This window comes from Semicossyphus pulcher, unplaced genomic scaffold (assembly GCF_022749685.1).
Source record: "Semicossyphus pulcher isolate SPU_LCO1_2020_fin unplaced genomic scaffold, fSemPul1.0.p SCAF_3, whole genome shotgun sequence".
Taxonomy (NCBI): domain Eukaryota; kingdom Metazoa; phylum Chordata; class Actinopteri; order Labriformes; family Labridae; genus Semicossyphus; species Semicossyphus pulcher.
The window spans coordinates 33,124,672-33,144,118 of NW_027211704.1; the positions used below are offsets into that span (position 1 = coordinate 33,124,672).

General features: G+C 40.8%; 1 protein-coding gene across 4 annotated transcripts; it reads left to right on the forward strand.

Moving 5' to 3' along the window:
- The first annotated feature begins 2,660 nt into the window (after positions 1-2,660).
- smpd4 (sphingomyelin phosphodiesterase 4) lies at positions 2,661-19,305 on the forward strand. 4 transcript variants are annotated; one of them, XM_069677977.1, is made up of 20 exons: positions 2,661-2,762; positions 3,145-3,234; positions 3,341-3,427; positions 5,137-5,273; positions 5,355-5,430; positions 5,985-6,093; positions 6,681-6,733; positions 6,988-7,148; positions 7,257-7,389; positions 7,487-7,558; positions 10,997-11,134; positions 12,798-12,952; positions 13,825-13,915; positions 14,069-14,166; positions 14,352-14,515; positions 15,986-16,191; positions 16,329-16,559; positions 16,922-17,053; positions 17,155-17,283; positions 18,285-19,305. In XM_069677977.1, the coding sequence occupies exons 2-20, from the start codon at positions 3,196-3,198 to the stop codon at positions 18,603-18,605; spliced, it is 2,532 nt and encodes an 843-aa protein (XP_069534078.1). In that variant the 5' UTR covers positions 2,661-2,762; positions 3,145-3,195; the 3' UTR covers positions 18,606-19,305. The 4 variants fall into 4 exon arrangements, with proteins under 4 accessions (XP_069534078.1, XP_069534079.1, XP_069534080.1 ...); XM_069677978.1 differs by having other exon boundaries at positions 6,988-7,139; XM_069677979.1 differs by lacking the exon at positions 10,997-11,134.
- The last annotated feature ends 142 nt before the right edge of the window (positions 19,306-19,447 follow it).

The window sequence follows — 19,447 nt, forward strand, 5'->3', positions numbered from 1 at the left end:
ACATAAAAGTATTCACATTTGTGGATGACATTTTAAAACACAATAAACTATATTTTTCCATCATACACAAACAGACACGGTGAGCATATATTACTTACTTTTGCTGTCAGTGCAGGTCTCTTTGGGAGCTCAGTTAGTTAGCTATGGAAAGCCAGTTCATGGTTCATTGACAGGCTGAGTTTTTGAGTCAATGGGAGACATTGGTTTTGGATTAAATATACATACAGTCATCATCCTGTTTCTGCAGCAGCCATTTGTTTGAATTATCAAGTAGCGTCTCTGCTAAGGGTGCTAAGACAGTTATGCTAGGCTAGCTTGTGACTCCACATAATTATTCACCTTCAAGTACAAGCTACCATTTGTTGTGGCTCCTACCTTAACATTAGCATTTGATGCTTTTAGCAATAAATCAACTAAGCTAATTAGCTTAGCGATGCCAATAACTGTTTAAATGGGAGGGGGGGGTATTATGCTAACTTCAAGCTTCATATTTCACTCTGTGATACCTGTGGAGTAGCTTAGCATAATTTACAGTTTAAAAAACTCACACTGGTGCTCAGTGCAGGCCCTCATACAGCCTCTGCCTGAAACGACTCAGTCAGCTCTGTCCCTTTAAGAAACCCCGCCCCTACAAGCCCACTTCCTTCTGATTGGCCAGCTCTCTGAAGCCTGCTGAGGCCTGTAAAAATAACGGTGTGAAACCTGTCGTTCACAGCAGACTGAGCTGAGCAGCCTGGGGATTACTCCAACATACTTTTACCTAGAGATTTTAAACCTCACCCACGTTTAGTCTGGACATCCAACATTGTAACATTACATATATGTCTTAAAATGTGAAACAGCATAATAGTCCCTCTTTAAGCTAAGTGATCTGAACTTTAGAGAGACTTGTCCGCTAAATTCAGAAACTATATCAGACTATTAACTTTAATTTAGCTGTTATGGATTTACAAATATCAACATTTAATACCCCCTTTTCTAGTATTTTAACATATTCTGTCCATGTAATCTATTTAGACGACACTAATTCTGCAGTGCACCTGCAAAATGGCACCAGAAAGCTGACATGAACTTGTTGTATAACAGCAGATAACAGACTGGCATACAGGTGAAATGTCTCAGGATCTCACACACAAAGTACACAGAAATACACATACTATATATACACTATAAATTAATGACAGAAGACTAAAGAAGCAAAGTGTTTGCCCATTATACTGCTACACATTAACATGTATTTATGTTTGTTCTGTGATGTCATGGATGAGGCTTCACACACACACCTGGTGGAGTGAACAAAGGCCTCAGTGGAAAACGCACACATGCCATGGACTTGCTTGAAAACACATCATGTATAGCTCATTAATTCTGCCATGTAACTAATAATTATTATGTTTCACATCATTGTATATTAAAGAACTCTATTTTTGATAGTTTTCTTTCTCTGTAAACTAGAATTTAGTTCATTTCCTCAATGTTTATAGAAAGGTGTTTTTTATAAGCAAATGAAAACTTTTTAAACTAACTCTAATAAGCTTTGAGAACAAAAACTGACTATGATATTGTGTCATACTGTATGTGAACAAGCCACTAAATGATGTTAAATAAACTCATAAAATATTCAAAGGTTTTAATTATTTGTGCAAAATATATCACTCAGTCAGTATTCATATTTTCAGAAAGTTGAATGACACAAACTAATTTCATTAAGTTTGATTTATCTTAAGAGGTTATCCTACTCTTAGGGTGATTACCTAGTTTTCTGGGAACACACTCAGGGATCTGTAAAAGTGGTTTTTTATTGTTGAATATGGATTGGCAGGAAAGAGGACATTAAGTTGTTTATAAGTTGCAGTTTTTGAGTTGTTGTAGCATATTATATCTTTGATATACAAACTCTTAAGATACTCTTAGGTTTTGAGTTAATTCAAGTTCAGTTGAGACAATGCTAATTTATTAGTCAGTATAAAGAGAAGGGCTTTTTATGTTGATTCAAGTTATAAGTAGTTTTAGTTCAAAGTCAGAAGATGATCTTTGTTAGGCACGAACAAACCTGGTCATATAACTTGTGGGGCTTCATATATAGAATCATTTTATATCTGAATAAAAAGGCTACACTGAAGTAACATCAGTATTCTGGTTAAGTTAAAAAAGAAAATGTAGATATAAGGGCTGAATATACATTTTTTTATGAGGATATTAAAATAACATGTTGACACAGGTGCCTTTTACAAGGCAGGGCCTCAAGATTTAGTTGAACTAAAGAAGCTGCATTAGAAATGTAATTAATAATTGTATTATTGGTGTAAACTCCCAACAAATGTGCAGTACATAACATTATTGAAGTTCCATTCTTTGCACGGTTGGTAATATTAAATATGTAAATATTATATAAAAGGTGCACATTTAACTTCTTACTGAGGAAGTAATTTTACTCAATATTCAGACATGGTCATTGGAACCTTACACTGGATATTATAGAAAAGTTAGGTGATGATAGCATGCAGAAATTGTGTGCTATTATTATTATTATTATTATTATTACAGACAGTTGGAATGAATCTACAGTGAGCATGTTCATTGAAGGACTTAAATTACGCCAGAAGGTGGCGGTAATCTGCTACAACATGACTACCGACCAAACCACCAAAGAAGAAGAAGCTAACGGCTGCTGCACGCTCGTTCGTGTTTGAATCACACTAATGGAAACGGAATTGGTTGGAAAGTAGTTGGATTTTTTTTTATTTTTGTCAACGGCAAAGGTAAGGTCTTGATAGTGTGAAAGTTTAATCAAACTTAGTAGTTCATGTTTATAAGGAACACCTGGTATGGCTGTCCGTTAAGGTCTCTTTTCTGGCTAAGTTAGTTAGCCATCGCTAGCTTGCCCGCTCCTGCTGACTTGCATGGTTCACTGACTGACTGACTGTCTGCTTACTGAGTTTTCCAGTCAATGGGGGACATTGTTGTCGGATTAACAGTACATACAGTTATCATCCTGTTTCTACAGCATCCATTTGTGTAAATGATGAACTAAGTTTTTTGCTGACAGGGGTAATGAAGTGCTGCTAGGCTAGTTTTTGTTGCCAGCTAACTCCAACTGAAGAAATACTGCAAAAAAGTTTTGTGTGTGTTTACAACATTCAGATAGCATCCAAGTGGACTGTACATAGGAAGAAATCAACATAAAGGTCCTCGATGGCTGCTCCAATATTGCAACAGCCCAGTTTCCTACTGGTGAGTTTCTTAAAACGCCACTGTTTCTATTTACTTTGCAGTTTACAAACTTTACACTGTGATTAACCAAAATATGCTCATCTATGTGTTGTTATTGTTGCTTCAGGCCAATCTTAAAGCTGATTCGACCACCAAACCTCTCCTCCAGCGATGCCAAGATCTGGTGAAGATCATTGATGATTATCCCGCAAAGGTACCGTTAACTCTCGCACATTTAGTCTTTGCAGTCTTTTTAAAGCCATATTTGCTAAAATGACCGATCACTGTTAAGTTGTTGGATGAAGATAAGTATTAGAAATCGGCTAAATTGATTGTCCTCCCAGTGCAGTGCAACATGTTCTGTGTACTTAATAGTAGATGTGTTTGAATACTTTGTTTACTGTGTTTTAATTAACGGACATCCTTGTTAGTCAGCACGTTTTGTTTGGACAAGCTTATTGGCCAGAAATATTTGGAGAGGAATGTCACTGGATTAGCACATCATCACACAACATTGCAGACTCAGTCAGCTGCTTGTCTCTTGACTGGATACACATGGCAGGGCTGACCTAACCTTCCATGTTAAGTGCAGAGACAGCTGCTGGTACTTTGACCTCCGAGTTTCACTTTGAGTATCTTCACTTTCCTTTACTGGGAAAATTGTACTTGTACACTGCTATTTGTGCTCTGCATACAGGAGAAGGTGCACAGAATCAATCAAGCAGCTAAATGTGCGCTGTATTAGAGAAACTCAAAGTGATATTGTTCCTTCTGGACTTTTTGTGTTCACATGTCAATTTGTACAATGAATCATTCACTTATGTTAGAGATATTTGTGCACCAAAATAGCACAGTTCTGTTGTAGAGCAGCTGCTGTTGCTTCAGTGAGTGACACAAAGGATGGGCAGCAGATATGCATTCTGTGTGAGGAGCATTGTTCAGTGTCTACCATGTAGACTGTGGCCGCAGAGACACTACAGCACTGACCCATAATAATCTGTGATAAACTTCCTCTGCTCACGCTGCTGACCAGACATTTCAGACATCCTGTCACTGATGTATCTGATATCTGGTTTTCCTGTTAGAAATTAAAACTTTGCTATTTTAACAACTAATAGTCCTTATTTTGGCCGCTACAGAAATGTCTAGTTTTTTTTGTTGCAGACAGTTCTGCTAAAATGCCTGGCCATGACTCACTGCTTTCTAAACGTGTTGTATTGTCTCTTATCTTATGTGTCTTATCTCCAAAAAGTCAGAGGCTCCTGTCACATTCAACACTAAGTATAATGTGTTTTCAGTGCAGCTCTGTAATATTTTCCACTGCTGGTCATTAGCACTGAGGAGCGTTCCACAACAGTCTAAATCAGAGGCTCCAACCTATTTTTTTTTATCTGAGAGCTACTTTGAAAAAGTGAAAGTGGCCGAGAGCTGCTTGCGTCACATCACTGTAATCGCTGGTGGCGCCTCATGTTGGTTCTTTTGTCGACTGAAACGTTGGTACCACAGATGAGACACACGCTTCACTCCTTCACTCGTGAATAAAAGCTCGCTGTCACACTCCCCGTGGAAATACAGTTTTCTGCTCTTTCTTAGCGTGGCCGCCTTCACTGTCCATCATAGATCTGACTAAACAGGCTAACAGCACCAAACTCCTCACTTTAGCTCAACTAGCGTACAGCATAACTGACCCGACAGCTGCTCCTATTATTTTGTATTTGAGGGGGTGGGACATCTGTGTATTTGATTAAAGTGAAGTGAGAAGAGGCTTTCAAGGTGCATTTATTGTCGTCACATTTTCTGTCTGTGAACCTCTTGGCGAGCTACTGAAATCCAGGCCACGAGCTACCTGAGACCCCTGCTCTAAATATTGTGTTGAAATGTGTATTTACTCCATAATTACTGTTTGTGTGCGTTTCCCTTCAGGAGCTGCACTTGATCTTCCCCTGGCTGGTGGAGTGTGTGTTTGGCAGTCTGGACGGCATCATCGCTGGCTGGAACCTGCGGCTCCTGCATTCACGGAGCAACGAGTACAACATCGCTATGGAGTTTCTAAACCCCAGGTACTTACAGTTTATCAGAGTGAAAAAGTGTTCATTCATCGAAGAACAAAATCAGACCTCGATCTTTTTCTTTTGTTTCAGCGGGCCAATGATGAAGCTTGTGTATAAACTTCAAGCTGAAGAGTACAAATATGAAATACCCGTCAATTATCTCCCGGTAAGAACATTTTTCACCTTCATCGTTTCCACTGGATATTAGTTCACGCTTGGTGTGTGTTTTAAGAGCAAGTCCCATCAGCAGCCTGATTGATTATACTGTATAAAGCAGAAGTTCTGAGGAGGATTAATGGCTTTATCTAAAGTTACAGTGAAGCACAGTCAGCACTGAGATGCTGTGAGATGATTAGAGCCTTTGCTGCACACACAGTTTCTGTTCTATTTACCACAGTATTTAGGCGTGTGTGTTTTGGTGTTTCCTACATATAAATGTCATATACGTTACAATACGTCTTCTCTCTAAAAGATTCACCCGTCACATTCTCCTAATAAACTTTTACTCATACACATCTATAATTTAAGATTATAAATGTCAAAGTACATCATTTCATTTGTGTGTTTTATGTAGGATGTAGTGCAGGACAGAAGTGACTAGTGCGTCATAAAGCTTCTCAGATATACAGATATCTGTTTTGACTAAATGTTAGCCGTGTCCAACTCAGATTGGATGTTCAACATGTGAGCTTATATGTTCATGCCTGGCCTGTGTTTCAGGGTCCTGTGAAGGCCTGCATCCAGGAGGGAGTTCTCCCCGACTGTCCTCTGTTCCACAACAAGCTGCAGTTCCCCCTGTCGGGTCTGCTGACTCTGAACCTTGCCCTCAGTATCCTTCCCAACACAAACACTTGTCTGTCTGACTTCTCTGTATGGTGTTAGTGAGGGATTCCTCATCATGACTCAGCCTGCATTACTGTTTTCCCCTGAGCAGTGGTCAGGTCTCAGTGTTCTTTATGTTGAAGAGACACTCAGCTCTTTAGTCTTTGATTACAAGTCCAACTAATGCCAGTCCCAGTTTAAAAATGTAAAGCTGCTGCCGATGACTTTCATAATCACTTAACTTGCATAATTTTAGGATTAATTTACTGTTTTCTCTGATGAATCATCATAATTTGCTGTTACTCTCAAAGATAATTAGTTTATCAATGCATGTGATGAAGAAAACCAGCAAGTCATCACGTTGGAGAAGCAGGAACATGAGGTTATCTTGCTTTTTTCTCAGTTTCTGCCTGAAAAATAGAACATCCAAATGGAACAGTTGACCTGAAATCATCAATTCTTATTATTTCCATCACAATCTAAAAAGTAGCATGTAACCACGTTGATATGTCAGACAACAGTAGGGTTCATAAGGCGTGGTAGGGAACACTTTACATCACTGTGCTGTTCGGCTTTGTCCTTAACGTTCTGCAGATCCATTTGAATTCTTCATGTTCAACTTCGCCTACTGTCTCATCACGCCAAAGGTGAGTTTACCTGCCATCCTAGCAGCCATATTTGGAGTTAAGTGCTGCTTGAAAATTGGGGGGATAAGTCCTTATTGTCTGCTAAAGCTTGGGCCAAGTGGTGATGATGGTGATTTTGGTGAAGTTGTAAAGTCATGACATTTTCCCTGTGCTTGTATGATTTACAAAAAACATTGTTTAAAGGAATTAATGTGATGTAAGTTGTCTGCCTGCCTTTTCTTCAGAATAAGCACAACCACTCTGTCTGTGTTTAGATCCACCCTCCAGGCTATCATGGGAGCTCCACTGACAGCGCCTACTTTGTGCTAGTAGACACCTACCTCAAGTACTTCCTCCCTAGTGAAGGAGTTGTACCCCCGTCCCCTTTCACAGACTCCAGAGGGTCTGTCACTGCACCTTCACCAAGGTATATAAGGTCATATCTGCTACATTAGTATTATTTTAACTTTTAAACGAACCTACTGATGAGGAAAATCCTGGTGCAGGTTGATAAATGGAATGTTTGACACTTGTACTTCCTCAGATCTTCCAGTGTTTCTTTCGCTGGTTATGGCGTCCACAGCCCCAGCCTCCTCAAACATCACATCTTCCATCAGCCGTCAGTGAACGCAGACCCTGCAGCCCAGGAAATCTGGAGGTCTGAAACACTTCTACAGGTGAGACACAAACATCTAAATGTAACAAAATACAAATCTACTGAATATATTTCAACAGATTCAAGTTATTTTGTTTTGGCTTTGTGCTTCTTTTTAGATGTTTGTAGAGATCTGGCTCCATCACTACTCCCTGGATATGTACCAGAAGCTGCAGTCTCCTCAGGTGAAGGTAAGAGAAAAATCCCCCCACCTCCCCTCTTCACTCCTTTGCTCTGCAGCACCGCACAGCAGGCTGTTAACTGGCTGACCACGACCCACCCCTGCCCCCCCCCACACACCTCCACCATCCCAGGTTCTTCTCTAAAACTAGGTTGTTGTTTTATTTCATTATGAGTGTGCTCAGTTTTAGGATGTACATGCTGAAGTGGTTGGTATAGAAGAGAACTGTGTTCACACTGCAAGCAGCCACATCTTTTCCATCCATCAGGAGTGTTCAAGATAAGAAACATATTGTTAAATATCACATGTTTGCACAAGCTTAAGTTCAAAAGTCTTAAGTAGCTTGCAGTGTAAATGCACAACAGACAACCCTGTTCCTACCTTTGGATATATTACACTTTCTTTAGTTCTTAAGAACCCTTTAGATTTTATGGCAGTTGCAGAGTAAAGCTACTGCATTAAGGACTCTGGCATGTGCTCCTGGTAGTAGTGCTTTTGCTGCCTCTCACACCCTTTGCATGCTGCATGTCCATAACACTACGTTTTTGTTTTGTCCACTCACTCTGCGTGTTTGGGTGCACATCAAACACCAACATAAAGCCACAACACGGTGAAGGTTTCTGGGGGATCTGTAGAGTGTGCACAGTGAATTGGATCTCTCTCAATGCAGAGGGTGCAAACGTTTTCATGTCAATTACCCCCAAGCAGAGATGCTCTACACTACCGCCTGTGTGAATATCTTTATCTAAGGTAAATGAAATTAAAATTGAGATTTTATCTGTGGAAACGCCCTCGGACAAATGCCATTTCCTTTTGAGTTGTGTGCAAGAAAGTATAACCAGTGAGATGTTCTGGATGCAGATTTTTAATGCACTTAGCAATTGCTGCAAATTCCAGCTTTATGTTATGTTTCTGCAGGGACAATGTACAAAAAACATTAACCTCATACAAAACAAGGAAAGATGTATTGTTCCGGGTTTTAGCAAATTGCTATTTTCCGCCCGTAGTGCCTGGACATTGACTTTCAGTAAGACTCAGAGCAAAGTCTTTGTTTTGCATGAATCCTGTGAATCTTTTTTTTCTCATTGAGTCACATAACGCATGTTTGAAATAAACCTTAAATCTGAAACAATTTCAAAGAAACACATTAGCCCTTTATTCATTGCGGTTCTAGCACAGCGCTCTAATGAAGCTCCGCCGCTGCTGCCTTTGTTATTTTACATCGGACCAAACCACGCCGGCGTAAAGCCGCCCTAATGTGTGTTTTTACTTCTGGTAGCAAAACATGCGCGAGCTGTAAACAAACAGTGCATGCTTCACATACACACTGGGCTCTGTTCCGCCCTGCCAGCTCTGGTGCACAGACGCCTTTTCGCCTTGGTTTCACCTCTGCTACTACCTCTGATGCTCAGAGGCGGAACGACTTCGCCCCACCATTGTGCCTTTTACTTAAAAGACATAGGGTAACAGAGGCGTAGTAATCCCGCCTTGAGCTGTCAGTGTAAAAGGGGCTACAGACTGCACATGAAGATGACATAAACCACCTCAAATTTTTCAACTGGCCTTGAAGGTGCCTTCAGAAAGGCATGTAAACACCATGGTGCTGAAATACAGATGCAGCTCAAATCAGGCCTAAAGCTTAAAGCAACTTTGAGTCATGAGTCGAACGTGTCGTACTGCACTACTTTCTCCCTCTAAACCTGTCCACCTGTTACAGCTGTACCTGATAATATGCAGATTACCCACTCTGAATATGTTGAACCAAGTGTTGGTGTGATATTGAATACAGGTTAGATTGCCTCCTATTAAAAGCAGTCACAGTGAGACTTTATGCTGGTGTTGATGGCCTCTTTAACCTGCAGAGTACATACAGTGTTTAATGTTTAAAGCCCTTCAGTCATTCAAACGCTTTCGCCCACAGCTTTAGTCGATTGCACGGTTAGTGTGATGCCAGGATGCAGAACACACCTGCTCATCCACCTGACAGCACTGTTTCCTCAGTGTCTTATGAAGCAGTATTGTTGTCTGTTTAATATCTGCAGAACTAAAGTGCTTTTCATTTGTTGAGCTTGGGGCTGAGAGTTGTTGCAGTTACTCCCTAATCTGACAGTGAATTTCTCAGTTTTTTGCGTTATAAAACATCAAAATAACAGCAGCCCAAATCCTAAACACTGCAATGTTAATGTTTTAAGGGTTTAAGGTTGTTGTGTGTCCTTCACTTTAGTGTGAAAATAGATTAACTAAAAAATGTGACAGTTGCAAATCTGTCTCGGTTTACAAGCTGAAAGTGTTAATAATCAAAACAGCTGCTGATTGAGTTTCTGTCAGAAGAATTAACTAGCTGTTGCAGCTTTAATAAGAGATGTTCCAGGAGTCATTATAAACACTTAGGCTCCATTACTGCTCCATAAGGCTGCACAGGAAACAGTGAAGTAGCCCTTTAACCCCTTGTGTAACACACTGACCATTGTCCTGCATTATTAACTTTAGGCAAGTGTACCTATCTTATGCTAAATGTTCATCCTTCAAATATATTAACAACTGTGTTTAGTTATCGTGTTGTGTTTGTGTCCATTCTATTAAGAGTGAATTTAAACTGCAAGATTATTGCCAAGACAAGCACAGCATAGATTTTACAAAGGATATCATTACTTCACATTTATTCACAGTATAAAAATGTATTTTGAAATTTCAAAAACTCTGTAAATCATCTGCTGTGCTTCAGTTAACACTCGAGACCGTGACAGTTTTATTAGCACAATAAAGTCTTGCAGTTTTGGGTCACTCTGTGTTAAAGATGTTAAACATTAGGGATGGGAATGATTCAAAGCTGGCCTGCAAAATTACATTTAAATGTTGCACTTTTGTAAAACACACAAACAGGCCCATCGCTTGAAGTTCTAATCATTGTTTTTTACTTTTTAAACGTTTTTCAGTTACTCATGTTCTAGCTGGTATTGCTTATAGCTAATTGTAATTTATTAATACAATAGTTAGAGTTTAAGTATTTCTAATATGCCAACAGATAAATATTGCCATTGAAAACAAATTGTAAGCAGTTATATTTTTTCATAGGTGTGAAATGATTCCCATCCCTACAGCCATGTAATCCTCTTTGTCTGGGGTGTAGGACAGGCCTCTGCATCGACCCCTGCATTTGCAGCGTTGTGTTCCCACAGTCAATATTCTTTTTGTGTTTGTCTCCTCCACTCTCTCTGCTCCTTTCCTCCTCAACATGTTTTGGCCAAATGTTTCTGTCTGGTTGCACTCTCCTGTTTCGCTGTCTCCTTTTCTCCTGTTCTCATGTAAACCTTCCTCCTGCCACCTTTTCTTTTCTGTCCTTCTCTTCCTCACCCTCCCTGCTTCCTCTCTCTTCACTCTTCCTCCTCCTCCACCTTTTGTCATGTCCTTCCTCTTCCTCTCCCTCCTGGTGGTTACGGGTGAACAGCTGGCGCTGCTGCAGTACCGCCTCAGTATGTCCAGCATGCCGTGCCAACCCCACGCCCCACCAGGCTCTGGGACCCTCCACACCTACCAAGTACTTTTACCTTTTCATTCACCCCCGCCCCTCTGGGGCCTCCTGGAGGTAAACCTCAGTCAGTTAAGTCAGAGTCAAGGATACTTCTCTCATGTTGACAAACACGGTGAGACTGTACGTCCAGTCACCCGACTGAAGCTGCCAGGTATCAGCTACAACTTATATATTAGTGTCCAACTTTTGCACAAAATGTTCTATTTATTTAAATAGTTTCTTAAAAACACAGATAAATGGTGGAAGTGACGGGTGAATCAGGATGCTCAGTATATCGTCACCTGCAACCATAATAACGAGACATCCAGCCTTATTGAATTGCAGTAGTTGACTTTTCCTGATGGCCTGATTTGAACCCGGGGTCAGGGATTATAGCTGACTGATTGAACTGTAGCCAGGTGTAAGGACTTTTGGCTGACTGTTAGGACCAAACACTTCTGCTAAATGAAAAGACTGACTGTAGTCCTGTGAAACCAGAGAATCCACGGTACGCCCGTCCTCTATGTTGGACAGACTTCTTTAGTTTGTAATCTGAGGCCTCCAGTCTGACTGTAAGTTGTGAATTTGTGCAGAGAAGTATCCTTGACAGGAAAAGTAATCCTGGAATGAAGCTTTGGAGTTTGATTCTTTGGGCAGACTTTTGCTGGTTTGGGTGTGGTTCTCTCTGCTGTTGTATGTAGGCATGCTTTGTTACACTCAGTCTGGTGTGCTTTGTCGCGTTACGTGTTTACATGGTAGTTAAATGTTCATTTCTACTGACACTGCTCTGCTTTATAAGCAAATGATACATTTTAAACAACCTTTGTTTTACACGTTAGTCTGAAAATCATTTAATTATTAAATTACATTGTTTGTATTCTGTGCTTAATACATATAAGACACACTACGCTGAGGTAATGCTTGTGTTTGCTGGCAGCCAGAAGAGGAAGCGTTGCATCCTTTTTACAAAGCAGCTTTGCTATAAGCAGTTTATGGAGCACTGAGGTCCCACCTCTGTTTCTGTTACTTATTAATATGTTATTTGCATTTTAATAAATAACAGCTGCGATTAAGTGATCATTTCAAAATAAAATATTGCTTTTTTTAAAACTACATATCAAATAAAAATACGTCCACTTCAGGTTTCAATTTACTTTACATATCAGATGTTTCCTTTCCTAAAGCTATTTGTTTTACAACCTCATCGTGGAACAAGAACAAAAATAAGGATAAATTCAAAGGAAATATTTGGTTACAGAGAAAATTGTCCTGCAGAGTTGCTCTGGCAAGAAAAGTTACAGACTGAAGATTAAATTCTTTAATACAAAAGAGAAGAAACAAACTTAAAACTGGATTTTACACAGCGAGAAAGCTCAGATGCAATAACCAGAGCTGATGTTGATATCAGCAGCAGTTCAGCCTCTAACTAAGTCAGTGCAAACTGCCATTTTGATATTAAACAGAGCAGAAGCAAACTAAACCCTGCAGAGCATGGAACTGTCCGGGGGGCTCACTAAGTGGTCCAGTCTCTGTAACTGGTAATATTAGAAGAAGCGACCCCTTGATAGGCGTGAGACCTCTGTACTCTGGAAACAGAAATCGCTCTGAGCCTTTGGTGATTGTTCGGCTGCTTTTGATCTGGGATGCATTATGATTGGCTGCTTCTTTTAAGCTGGGAGCTGATTGGGTGCCATTTGTATATGTGTGTGTAGCACTTTGTGACTGGTTGCCTTTTCAGGAACCCTTCAGCCCGACAGAGGAGCACGTGCTGGTGGTGCGTCTCCTGGTGAAACACCTGCATGCCTTCTCCAACAGCCTGAAGCCCGAGCAGCTTTCCTCCTCACCCTCGGCCCACTCGCACACTCACACGAGCCCGCTGGAGGAGTTCAAGAGGTCAGCTTCTGTATCACTATGTATCCATGCTGCCGATCTACCTTAAAGTTAAATTCTGGTATTTATAAAGCTGGGCCCTATTTTTCCACATTTTGGGTTCTTAATGAGAAAACTTTAAAATGTCTCCAGTGATTGCTCTAGATAGCAACCAGAACCGAGCTGAAATGGCTGCAAAATAATCTCTGCAACAAAGTTCTGACACTGAATTTAATTGAAAGTGTGTAACAACAAAACAGGTAGAATCCCTACCAGACCCCATTGAGAAAAACAGTAATTTTAACCTTTCTCTGCTGGGAAAGTTTCTTTGTTTTATGGTGTCCTTTTTATTAACACACAATAAATGGTTAATGGACTGTACTTGGCGCTTTTACACTTACATTCAGACACTGAAAGGAAGTGCATTCATAACCGATGGCTATGACTTCTGGAGCAATTTGGGGTTCAGTGTCTTGCCCAAGGACACTTCAACATGTGACTGTAGTGGTCAGAGATCAAACCCCCAACCTTCTGAGAGACTACCACTGAGCCACAGCCGGCCACAATAAAGGCCGTGGTAAACCAGCAACTCACATGCTCTGCACGGTTAAATTAGTCAGTGGAGTCTGGTTGCTTTAAGAGAGAGAGATGTAACGGCTGTTTCTAGTTTAAAGAAGATCTTGCTCTTAAAAAATGGTCTCTATCTGTCAGGAAATAGGAAAGTATTTCAATTTGCGCGCTTAACCCCAAGGGTTAAGTTGCAGCCATAACGGCCCGTTTGTTGGCTGCCAACTGAAGCGTTCATTTCCTAAACTTTATTTTACTTTTGCTTTGATTTCATGTTAGTCTGAACATGTTTTTATTAACCTAACCGTATGTCCCTCTCTTACCCACAGAGTGGTGGTGCAGCGTTTTGTTCAACAGAAACTTTACCTGTTTCTGCAGCATTGCTTTGGACACTGGCCTCTAGACGCATCCTTCAGAGCGGTTTGTCTACCCTAAGATAACATTGAAAAACATTTAATTTTTGCATTATCTCAGCATTATTAACATTGGGAGTACAACTGTGTTCCACTGTTAGCAGTTAAAGCTTGTGCTTTGGTTCCTTGTTCAACACTTTGTTTGAATCTCTGTGTTTAGGTTTTGGAGACGTGGCTGAGCTACATCCAGCCGTGGAGATACACAGGGGAGAAGCCCAATCCTCAACCAGACCAAAACAGAACAGTGCCTGACAAATGGTGAGTCTGATATTTCCTTTGGCTTAATTTCACCAACATTCAAACCTTTATTAACTAGTCGGAGCTTATTTTAATTGCCCACAGTATTTGGTAAAAGAAGCTGTAGTTTAAGGACTAAACAGGATTGAAGTGTCTTTGTTGTGTTGACTGAAGTTCTGTCCTGACGTGAACTTCCTCGTTCTCAGGGAGTCGTTTGTCCAGGAGAACCTGCTCATGTACACGAAGCTCTTCCAGGTGTTCTTGAACAGAACCGTGAGGACCGATCTGGTTAATGCCAAAAATGCACTGATGGTCTTCAGGGTGGCCAAAGTCTTCGCTCAGCCAAACCTCGCTGACATGATCCAGAAAGGTGAGGACAAATTAGAATAGATGTTTAGTGCCTTTTGCACAGGTACAGGACGGTGCTCTTAGAGTCTGCTTTATAACATATAAAGGATAGAAGAATGAAAGTATACACTATATAAGAAATATACACTTTCTAGATTATATAAGGAGACACTGTTTAAAACAAGACAGACATGAGGTGAAAACTGCTCTCACTGATAGTCAGTTAGTTTTATCGCTTACCACAGAATCTGGACCGTAAGTCACATGGGGAGATAAGACCAGTTTTCTATAGCTATTTATTAATAAAAACATGTATACAAGTTATTTCAACACTATTTCAATTTATTTTAATTTAAAACACACAAATTATAGCCATCTGTTTTCAACATGTCGAGTTTGCAATCCTGGTTGATCTCAGCCTACGGCGATATTGATTGTTGTGAGGATGGCGGCTGCACGGGCGATCATGACGGTGCGTGTCCGTGACAAAGCTCTAGTTAGATTATAGCGCCCTCATCCGGGTAAAATGCCCTAACACAATAACACACCTGTGTTTTATACTGGTTTATTGGTCACAGCGTATATACTGTAGGACGCAGCCCACTTTGTAGATGGAAAAAAAAGTATCAAAAGTGCATCTTATACACTGAATTTTGCTGTATGTTTTATTTTTGTAAAAGTGTTCTGCTCCATTCTAACAGTAATTACCTATTTATTTATTCATTTAATTATTTATTTATTTATATACATTTATGCATCATTAAAATATACTAGGAATTCAATCAAGTTCATGAACAACAAGCTGGCTCAAGCTTTTCACGCCTTTTAGAGCTAGCTAGGGTTTTTTTAATGTACGACTAGCTAGTGTTGATGACAATAAATAAGATTACATGTTAAGTACTAAAATAAATAATCAACTAGTTGGTGATTTCCTAATTAGTCAAAATAAAATTAATTTAAAAAAGGTTCTTTGGGATTTGGGCTGTTAAGACGTCGCTGTGGGATCTGTAAAAGTGTGATGGTTCTCTGTTTCTGTTCCTTGGCAAATATGAGTATGAAAATAATCTTTAGCTCCAACTGGAAACATTTTGCCGAGCTTTGCTTTGACTCAGTGAACAAAATGTTTATCTAGTAGAGCCTGACGATCCATCAACTGGCCGATATAGCTGTTGGATGGGAGCCATCACTCATATCTCAGTACTGGTGTATTCGTTTACTGATACAATATGAAAACTCTTTTTACACAACAAAGCTTCGGCATGCTGTCATCATGTGCCGTAAAATTCTCAGCTATAATCTAGCTCAAGCTTTGTTATGATCGCCAGTGGAGCCGCCGCCCTCACAACAATCAGCGTTACCGTAGGCTGAGCTCAACAACCGACAACAGATGGTAGGCTGTAATTTGTGTGTTTTGAATTAAAACAAATGAAAATAAATTAATAATAGTAGTGAAATGAGGGAAACTACAACTAACCCAAACGTCTCTCACCAGGGGAGCAGCTGTTTCTGGAGCCTGAGCACGTCCTCCACCACCGCCAACCACGCGGCTACCTGACGCCGAGCCAAGGAGGCAGCTTCCTGTCGTCACGGCAACGGGTGATGACAGACGTGGTGTTCAGGGTGAAGAGCCACGTCTATGCGTTGGAGGGCCAGGACTGCCAGTACAAACAGATGTTCGGCCCTGAGCTCAGGGGAGGGGTAAGTTTGGTCTTCATATCTAGGTTGTGCTGTTCTACTCACAAACCTGTCGCATGTTTAGTTTGACTTCTAACTGTATCACGGTTAACTATAAATTGCAGATTGTTGTGTCTAATTTTTTTATGTCCATTTTGCAGGTCATGAAGTTGATACAAATAATCGCACAGGCCAGACAGACAGCCAAGAGGATATCGGATCACTCCAACGAGGTGGCGGCCAACAACTCGTTCCTGTCCTGGTTCGGGATGGGCGCCTCTGATCTCAACAACACCTTCTCTGGGGCCGAGCCCGAGGAGAGCGGGGAATGTTTGAAAAAGACCCACGAGTTCCTGGACAGAGCTTTGGAGAACTTGTGTCAAATCTTCAAGGTCAGATTACTTTTGACTCCTGTTTAGATGTTTTTGTTCCAGTGTTTTTCCTCACGGTATCATGAGCTTTGTAGGTATTTCATCATTAATCAGACTTATTACGAGTCATCCAAAGGGGACATACAGTGGCAGAAGGCAATCTATCCAATGGTTGCATTACATTTGATTTAAAACCACATCTCAACTTCATGGTGGTGCTAGAGGAAAGTGTCGTCAGCATTAAGTCGTGTTTGAGGCCCAGAATGGCCAAAATTCAATAGTTATTCTTTATATGATATAATCTAAAAACTATAAACACAATGAGTCTAGTTTTTCTCTTGATTTTGCTTACATGGAAAACTTAATGTTTCTTTATTTCCCAGCTGAACCAGGGGCAGCTGAGTCAGCTTATAGCCAACCTGGGTTCCTCCCAGGACGACGGCAACTGCAAGCAGCTTCCAGACTGCATCCAGGGAGAGAGCGGACTCGTCCTGACCGACCTGGGGAGGAGGCAGGTCAGTACAATAGGAGGGCATGGATTAGAACAGTGGGCCGAGCTGAATACACTAAAACCCTTATACTGTGTGTGTCTCTTTGTGTTTGGCCTTTTGTGCAGATCATAAGTGGACTGCGCAGGTTCGACATTCACTATCAAGGAGACCCGGAGCTGCAGCCCATCAGGAGCTATGAGAACGCCCTGCTGGTCAGGCTTTTCTACAAGATCTCATCTCTGGTTAATGAGAGGGTAAGTCAGCTCCGCAAAGCGTCAAGCGTTTATGTTGCACGGCTGCAGCTGTTTGGTAGTTGGTAAAACCAAAACTAAAAGGAGAGTAATTGTTTGATTTATGTTTTTCCTTGTGGCCAAATGACTCCAAATAAAGTTGTTCTGTTACTGATGGATTTGTTAACCAGAAAGTGTTACATAACTCACTCGCCATATCAACTTAAAAGATGAACAAATACCCATCCTCCCTGAGGACTAAAACGACGTCACCCAGTTGGTGCGTGAGTGTTTAGTTTTATAAGGGCTTGAAATGGTATAAAGATGTGCGTCATAGTGACATCACACATTCCCTGGAATCGCCATTGAAGCTCAAAGGGAAGCCACACTTTAAGTATGTATTTTTGTATGTGACAAAAGTGTTTAGACCTTGAAGCAAACTACTAAGAGTTAGGAAGCCATGAACATATGAAAATACATAAATGTGGATGGTCAACTTAAAAAAACTCTACAAAAAAGGTCCAGTAAGTAAGCACTCTTTTTCTTCCTGAAGACGTCCATGCTTGCTTTGTGTAATTGTGGAGGAGGGAAAAGCAGGTTATACATGACCAATATTATGAACTGTAGTTAGGTAACTCATGAAAGTGCAGATATGCAGCCTCACGGAAAAGGTGCAATTTGGTAGGAAAAGTCTTCACATGAGCCCTCATGCACTTGTGAATTTGTGAGTGTAGAGATTGGGATTTGGCGTGTTGTTTTTCCAGCTCATTTATGCTGCTCCCAAGTGGCCAAACCATCAGTTATACCAGGTTTAGTTTCATACTTTTTTAAGTAACAAGGTGGCTTGGTCTATACCTGGATTTTACATCAAAGAGTCTCAGTTTAACTTCTTTATAACAACCAGGATACTTGATAAGTTCTGTTGCGAAATGTTACATAATGACGAATCAAACAGCCACAGACTAAACCTTTTACGCTTTCTAACCATAAAGAAGTTCATACCATCATGCTGTTGTCCTTTACAGTTCGGAGGACACATGAATGCACTCTGCTCACGTCCAGACTTCCTGGGTCGCCTGGGCCGTCACTACCTGGGCGATCACGATTCCACCGTTAAACTGAAGCAGAGCCCGATATCCCGGCGGACGTTGGAGAGGAACCGGCAGCCGAGGCTGAGCCTGCGCCCGCTGGCCAGCTACAGGACGATAGTGCTGCTGCTGCTCTTCTACGTGGTCGGAGCCCTCCTGTCGTTAGGCCCCATATCCAGCACTCTGCTCATCCTCACGGGGGGATTCCTGTACGGACTCTTTATGACGCTGTTTGGAGACAAACTGAAAACGCACTAGCAGAGCCACAGGGTTCCTACACACCAATTCAAAGCATGGATTTGATCAATTCTGTCTTAAAAAACAGCATAAAGTGACAACTAATGTTTTCATACTGGATTAACTTGCCTTCGTTATTTTCTCGATTAATCGTCCAAAACACCAAAGTGATGTCATCAAATGTCTTAAGCCCATATATTCCACGTACTGTCGTCTAAAACCGAGAGAAGCTGAAACTACTTAAAATATAAATCATGAATCAAAATGGTTGCTGAAAGTGTATTTTGATTCCTGTATAGAAATCTTTTAGCTTGCCACCTGCTACAGTGATCCAGTTATTCTCACGAGGTTTACACTTACATGGTGTAGTATACTTTAAGTGGTCTCTATCTGGACATTACATTTAATGTAGTATATTGCTTTATAAAGGGACATCAGCATTTTAACCCGCCTGTGTAGGAACCCTGTTGGCTGTAGTCTGGCAGCTTTTTTGTTCTTGTTCTTGCTTTGACTGCTTCACTTTTTAAAATGTGGTCCTTTAACGCTGTAAATAAAGACAGGGTGTCGCTGCTCTGTTAGTCGGGCTTTTGTTTTTCAACGAGCATCTAAAACAGGTGCAGGCCAAAACATTAAGAATGCCAGGCAGATGAAACTGACTATTTTTCTCAGTGAAAGCAGAATGTGTTTTTTGTCCGAAAGGCTCAATAAACTGTTTGCACTAGTGTTTCTCTTGGACTAATTCAATGACAGGAAGTTTGCCCGATGAAGGTCGAGCACTGAAACGTTGCAAGCAAATAAATGTATTTTCTGCAAGTTGGACAGTGTGCGGGAGTTTACTTGCAATATTGACAGAAAGTGTGTCG

Excerpts from the sequence above, each read along its gene's own strand:
- smpd4 (XM_069677977.1), top strand. The coding sequence starts at position 3,196 with ATGGCTGCTCCAATATTGCAACAGCCCAGTTTCCTACTG. Across the intron at positions 5,431-5,984 it reads TACCCGTCAATTATCTCCCG|GGTCCTGTGAAGGCCTGCAT; the intron begins GTAAGAACATTT and ends CCTGTGTTTCAG. Across the intron at positions 13,916-14,068 it reads TAGACGCATCCTTCAGAGCG|GTTTTGGAGACGTGGCTGAG; the intron begins GTTTGTCTACCC and ends CTCTGTGTTTAG.